The following is a 7,071-nucleotide window of genomic DNA, read 5'->3' on the forward strand; positions in this document are numbered from 1 at the left end:
CCTTTTTGTGTGTTTTTGGTGCGGGTTTATTTGCAAACATGTTAACTTCTTTCAAATATATCCCCGCTCCTACATTTTACAACTTTCAACAGTTAGTGTTCCTACACATCCTGGAAAACCTGAATATTTAGAGACTTGTTTTCCAGTCATTAAAACACCTGGATATGTATTAAAATGACCAAATATTCTGGAAATTATTGATGTTGTCCTGGAAAATGTTAATTGTATTTTATAAAGGTTTTATAGACAAACATGTTTATATTTCTCAGTAAGTTATGAAAAAAAGCACTATTTAAGCAGCAATACTGACACTAGTATAGAAAAATGGTACCCAGCATAACCAGTATTTATCAGAACTGGGTTGAGGTTGCTATAAATTGCCATTTTGGAGTGATTTTAAACACTCTAAAGACGCCATGTAACTCGTAAATGAAGGGCTTTTACCAGTGTGAACTAAAAGCATTGCAGCAAATGTTGACACACTTGAGGACATTTATCAGATTTCATCCTCAGTATAACCCATGACGTCGTGCAGCTCCCTTCAGAGCCACAACAAGCTTATAGCACATATGATATAGTGTTCCTCCAGACCTGTCAACTGACTTTAATGTGAAAAATCAGCAGAATTCCCCTAAAATATCGTTTCATGGTCACAGGAGTGCACGTTACCACAATACAAGGCGTAGCAAATAATAAACGCTTAAGGAGACGTAGTCAACAATAAACAGGGACTCAGAAATGGTCCCGAGTGGAGGTCCCACATGACAAGAGTTTGAGTAAACGCAGATATTCATATGATGTTCAAGTGGAAAAACATCATCTGGTCCCCAGAAGGATATATATAGTGCTGTAAGAAGAGGAAAAACACATTTATATCCACTGAAAAGTAATTATAAAAGATGTACAAGCGTTTTTAATTAATTGCTGTTTAATTCATATATGTTTTTTCTTGGTTAAAATCTGTAGAAATGTTCTGACAGATGTAAAAGCTCCTACATCATCGTTTTTTTGGTATCTTGTTTAAAAAACTTGTAGCACGAGTTCATTTTATGCAGCATTTATTTGAAATTAATTAGAAAAATGGTGTTAAAGTTTTGTTTCTGTGACAAGTGGAGGAAGGACCCAGACAAACTGTGTAAAGGCAGCCTCAAATGAGCTGCACTCAACTGCTGCAGGAAAGTGTGTTTGGACTTTGTGCACATAAATGGTCATGACATTTTACGGCTGGAGTAGTGTAGTGAGTCATAGAAGGGCATTAAGTGTGCGAGTGTGTGTGTGTGTGTCTGTGCCTGTGAGTGTGTGTGTGAGGGAGAAAAATCTTTTTCTTTTGCTCTGCTGCTTTTGACATGACAGCCTGTTTACATACTGTAGCTTAATGTTTCTGTGATGATGGCAGGTCCTTTTAATGTAAACAAAGCCATGTACACATACAGTGTGTGTGTGTGTGTGTGTGCGAGATAGTGGAGGAATGGGAGCCTGCACCATTACATGTACAGCTGGATTGTGGGAAATATGATGTACGAGAAAAAGCAGCTAAATAGAATTCAGCCATTGTAAATGTTATTATCTACACCTGAGCTTTGACTATTGTGTCTATTAAGTCAGAGTCTGTCCACATCAGGAGGAGATCTCAACTCTTTTTATTAGATCATTTGAGCAGTGAGAACCAGACGGAGGGTGTGTAAGTGACATTTTGGGTGGAAATGAGTTAAATAAAAAACTCTTGATGAGCTCCGTCTACCGGCTAAAAGGGCACATGTGAATTCTAAAGCAGTCCGGAGTTAATAATCAAAAAGACCTGATACTGAACATTCAAAATATTATGAATATATATCATATAAAAAGGCAAAATATAGTTTTGTCTCACCTGTAAAGTTGGTCAAATGTCACACAGGTGTTACAGTATATACAATGTGTGTCTGATGTGTTAAATATGCAATAAAAAAGTATAATTTACACATTTAAATCAATTAAAAAAGCACCTACTCATGCAACTAAAACTTTCAGAATCTATGAATATGCTAATTTATTTTATTAATTTATTAAGTTTTCCTGCTGGACACAAAATCTCCAGCAAACCGGACCAGTAAAACTACATTTTCCCCTATAAATTAACATAAAAGAAAAGACAATTTACACACATTTTTGAGATTTTATAAATTACATTATTATTAGACTTATTGCTAAAAATAACCATATTAATTGTTAATGAAAATAATCAGTAATTGCAGCACTATATTTAATTATACGCCTGCTTTCAGTCTCTTTAGTCCTTCACTGTAGCACAGAAAAGGCTCCATAATGCGTCAATTTTCTATTTTTTAAGCACAAATGCGTCTCAAATATGAATATTTGCATCTTTTCTCTGTTTCATATGTCTGTAAACTGAATATGTTTGTGTTTTGGACTGTTGGTCAGACAAAGCAATTTCCCAGCTTGGGATCAATAAAGTCTATCTATCTATATTATCTATCTATCTATCTATCTTATCTATCTATCTATCTATGTAAGCAAGACAATAAAATAGGCATTCATCACTACTTTCTGACATGTTATGGACCAAAAAAAGGATGAATCAATTCCAGAAAATAATCAGCAGGTCAATCAATAAAGAAAATAATCCAGAAAGTCACTTTAACCTGTAACACAAGTGGGACATTGTGGCTGTAAGGTGAAGCACCTGAAGGCAGCACGTCTCCCCAAATTCCAATTAGGCTGCAGAGTGAAACCATCAGGGCAGGTCCCAGCATGCACCGGGGGTGTGTCTGTTTCCCAGGCTGTCAGTGGACAGATCTGAGCACATAAAAAACCCATCTTCTCCCTTCATTCACCATTCATACAGACAGGGAGGCTATTTTTAGGATCTCACCTGTTTTCCAAATCCAACACACCTCCAAGGGTGGATGGGGGAGCTGCGCATGCGCGTGTTTAATAAGAAGAAGTGAATGGTCAACATCTGGCACAGCTGGGAGGGTTTGAGTGGGACTTTTTTTTAACAAAAGGCATCGCCTCCTGTTGGTGTTGTAGCATCGTCATCCACGCCCAGACTGTACCGTAAGTCTGTCAGTCAAGTCAGATTGAATAAAAGCAGAAGTGGGATGCTTTGCTTTCAAAATAAAATGTTTAGTTCTGCACAAGGAGACTCCAGGACAAGTTGTTTTTGTTTTTGTTTTTTTATGTGGGATAAATAACCCAAAAATATATACACATTGGCTACATAATATATGCATAATATTAGAGTCAGATATTAGTTGCCTTTATTTCCAAACATGTGTTTATTGGTAAAAGTGTGCAAAAATAATATTCAATGGTTTGTTCAAATTTAATTTAATGTTTTGTGGGAATATGCACAACTATCACACATTTTTACAACATTAAATGGACCCTGACCTGATCTCGAAAGGGTCCTTCTGTCGAAACCATCAAAATATAACAAGCAAAGAAGTATAAAAACATGTATATGCACATAAAATTAACACATGTTTTGGGGATTACATATTGTATACCCTTTTTCAATGAATTTCACCCATTAAATCTGGGACCCCAACATAGTATTCCAGCATAAAAACTACATATTTCTATTCTATAAGTCACAAATTTACCTTTAATACAGGGATAGTGATGGAAAATCTGTTTATCACTACTCACCTTTCTTTATTTAGCATCTTTCATACAAACATGCAGCCCAAAGTGATTCACATAGCAAATTAAAACAACACGTAAAAACAAAATAAAATTGCGCAAGACAAAATTTGAATAAAATAAAAACAATCAAATGTAAAACATTGTAGAAATAACACAATAAAATAAATAAAAATGAAAGAGTAAAACCTAAAAACTAACAATACTCCAAAGTAAAAGCCATATAAAAAAAAGTTAGGTTTTTAAAAAAAGAGATGTTACATTCTTATGTAATAATATTTTGATTATAAATTTACACTAACAAATGTAGATTTTATTTTAAAGTTGCCCCATTGAATATAAGGTTTTATTTAAATCAATGAGACAAAGTGCCTTTGACTCTCTGAATTATATATTTTATCTTGATTAAATCCCCTTTTAATTAATAATTTATTTAAATAATTTATTATAAAATTAATTATAATCTATATTTTAGATTTTTGTTGTTGTTGTTGTTATTTTGCTCTCATAGGACATGAAGACAAGAAAAAAAAGAAACAAAGAACAATATAAAAAGCCACCAACAAAATGCTCCTGCGACCTATTTTTTACTTTTCCAACGTCCAAGTTTCCAAGTTTGTTCAACTCCTAACACATCGGGGCAAAGTTACGGTTTTATTTTGAAAGCTGTAACAGGAAGTCCACCGTTTTACCCCGGCTAACTTAACCCCCCCCCCCAGTCTCAGGCGACACCGAGAAGCGCCGGGCAGTGCGGTAGCTTTCTGGGGTAGAGAGGTGGCGAGTGCAGCGGGACCGGAGAGCTCGTTGTGGAGGCGGACCTTGTTCAACCTGCAGCCCCGTATCAGCTGGGGCTTTAAAGGAGTGCGGGGGGGGGGGGCAAGAGCGTCTGTTCGGACAAAGAAGGAGTTTGTATGTTTCTTTCTTTCTTTTTTAAAAAAAAAAAGGGTTCACTGTTTTACTTCACACTAAAGGGATTCGCTTCGGAGCCCCAGGTTTCCCCACCTACCTACCACCCCCGCTGCGCCTGTTTGCACTGGGGGTTTGTTTTTACACTGGGGGAGGTTATAAGGCACCGGGGGGAGCAGTGCACGTCCAAAACCTGCGCTGCAGCATCAATAACACCTATAGCACCGTGCAGCAGCAGCAGCAGCAAGCAGCAGCAAGCATGCAGTGAGAGGAAATCCTTTCAGATGCTTTCCCACCTCAGACAGTGAAAGCAAAAAAACGGGGGTCGGAGGGGAGGAGGATATATGGGAGATTTGTTGGATATTCATCACCCCGTCGTTGCAAAAACTTGTGTCCGGGATGGGGAAAGAACAGGAGCTGCTGGAAGCCGCCCGGACCGGGAATGTCGCCCTTGTGGAGAAATTATTGAGTGGGAAGAAGGGGATACTGGGGTCAGGCTCCGGCTCCATCCCTCTGCCCAACCTACTGAGGTAAGCAGCCGCTCTCATCTCCTTCTCATGACCGCTAAAGCGTCCTGGGAGCCCCCCTGGGGTGCTCCTGGGGGGATTCCCATGCTGCAAAATGAGGCATAATTCAGCTTTCCTCATTGGTTAATGCACTAGAAATGAGCCACGGAGCCACTACAACAGTCCCAGCTGCAGTAAGAGCACAATATATATATATTTAGTGCTGTATCAGCTGCACATTTCCTTCCACATGGTGTCCCTGAGATAAAAAGACACACCATAAAATGCACTCAATTTGTGTTTTGAAGAGCTGTGTGCAGGGTTGCAACATGCTGCATTACACAGGAGAGAGAAGAAAGAAAAGGAACTCTGTTATGCAAACTCAAAGAGTTTTTGTGAAGCAAATCACACTTAAAAAAAAAAAAAGGGCAGATAGCATAGCTACAGGCCAAATATACTATCAGTACATCACTGAAAGGTTAGTCATCTCCTGTCCTCTGTGGGTTGCCAGTGTCGCTTTGAGTGCTGCGATGCTCGCCCAGCACAAAGAGAAAAGAACAGGCAGTACCTTCAGCTCCTCGACACTTGACAGCTGTCAAAATGTTGATTACTTGAACAGGAGTGTGATTGCTGGATGATGGAGGCATTTTGTCTCGACTCTAGTTTGTGCTTTGTGCTTATTTCTTGTTGTAAGAAAACCCTTGTATATATGCAAGGAGTCTGTTGTGTATTTGTAGTGACTGTGCTGACATTTAAGGTGTTCTTGGACGTCGCTGTGGTGTTTTTGTGCTGCACTTTGTCTGCTCACATGATGCCACTGAGGCCTGACGTGCAGGAAGTCCAACACAGTCAACAAATGTGCATTTCCTGAAAATATGATGTGTGGATTTGGCTCAAATTGGCAGATTTTTGAGTTTTTAAATCACTTGCATTGCTTCCAGTTGCTGTTTGAGAGACAGGTATGTGAGGGAACATTGCTTATGTCAACAGGTTAACAGGTGGCAGAGTGTTCGATTGCTTTAGATTTCACCATATCGCTTTGATTAGGAGATAAATTAGCCATTATTTTTAGTATCTGGTGATGTGACTGTGTAGAGCCGTTTGAAAAATGAGCTCCTAAACTGGTAAAAGATTACAAAATGTTCACATTCGAGACCCACTCGAAGCCTCTTTTCCTTTCCAAAACTCAAACCACAAAAGGCTTCAATCTGGCTTCGAACAACTGCTGAGGATATTATTGTCCCCCCCTTCCTCCTCCTCCTCCTCCTCCTCCTCCCACCCCTGCAAGAACTCACCCTCCTCTCTGCTGAGGCTGAGCCAGGTGATTAGGAGATCAAAGGCTTGGGGGGCGTCGGGAGGAGTACCGCCTTCGGGCCCATCGGAGTAGAGAGGCGTCTCACGACCGGGCGAGGTCGCACTCTGGCAGGGAGGACGCCAGCACTAGCACCACTGAGCCCAGGTGCTTCTGAAACCAGGGGAGGACTCCTGGAAAGGGCAAGAACTGAATCTGTTTAAGCTTAATTTAAAACAACCTTTAATTCACTGGAAGTTTGAAAAAATGCAGTTTCTGATCAGAGGCTTCCCCCTCGTCCAAACGTGAAGCAGGCTTCAGGCTTTCTTTGAGTTTGTCTGACGTTACAGCAGATTGATTGTTAATCCTCTGTGAGTATACATCTGATTGAAACAGCAAGGAAGAGTAAGAAAAAGCAAAATCAGGTTCACCACCGGCTGCAACAAGAGTGGTTTGAGATGTGGTGAATCGACGCCCACGTTTTAATTATGTCTGCTTGTTTCTGTTCATCTTTTTCAGTTTCCTCTTTGAGGTAATAAAAAGTTAACTGAAGTCGCTTTGCATGCAGAAGTAGGCTTGCTGCGTAAAAGCTGTGCCCCAATTCCATATTGCTACATGCTACTTGTGTACAGTAGTGTTTACTAATTGTCCTTCAATTAGCCGTGTTAGCGGTGGTGGCTTTAGGGATGTTGGTCGGTCCACCACTTTGTTCCAGGACTGAAATAT

At 39.6% G+C, this 7,071-nt stretch overlaps 1 protein-coding gene across 1 annotated transcript in view; it reads left to right on the forward strand.

The window, feature by feature from the left end:
• Positions 1–4,391: 4,391 nt before the first annotated feature.
• anks1b (ankyrin repeat and sterile alpha motif domain containing 1B) overlaps positions 4,392–7,071 on the forward strand; it is a gene marked incomplete in the record, with an annotated part of 204,431 nt that continues 201,751 nt past the window's right edge. Inside the window, 1 exon segment of the mRNA XM_035674093.1 lies at positions 4,392–5,078. Coding sequence (XP_035529986.1) covers positions 4,948–5,078 — 131 coding nt within the window.

The sequence above is a fragment of the Morone saxatilis genome, unplaced genomic scaffold (assembly GCF_004916995.1).
Source record: "Morone saxatilis isolate NCDOM2014 unplaced genomic scaffold, NCSU_SB_2.0 Contig10, whole genome shotgun sequence".
In the NCBI taxonomy this organism is placed as follows: Eukaryota; Metazoa; Chordata; class Actinopteri; family Moronidae; genus Morone; species Morone saxatilis.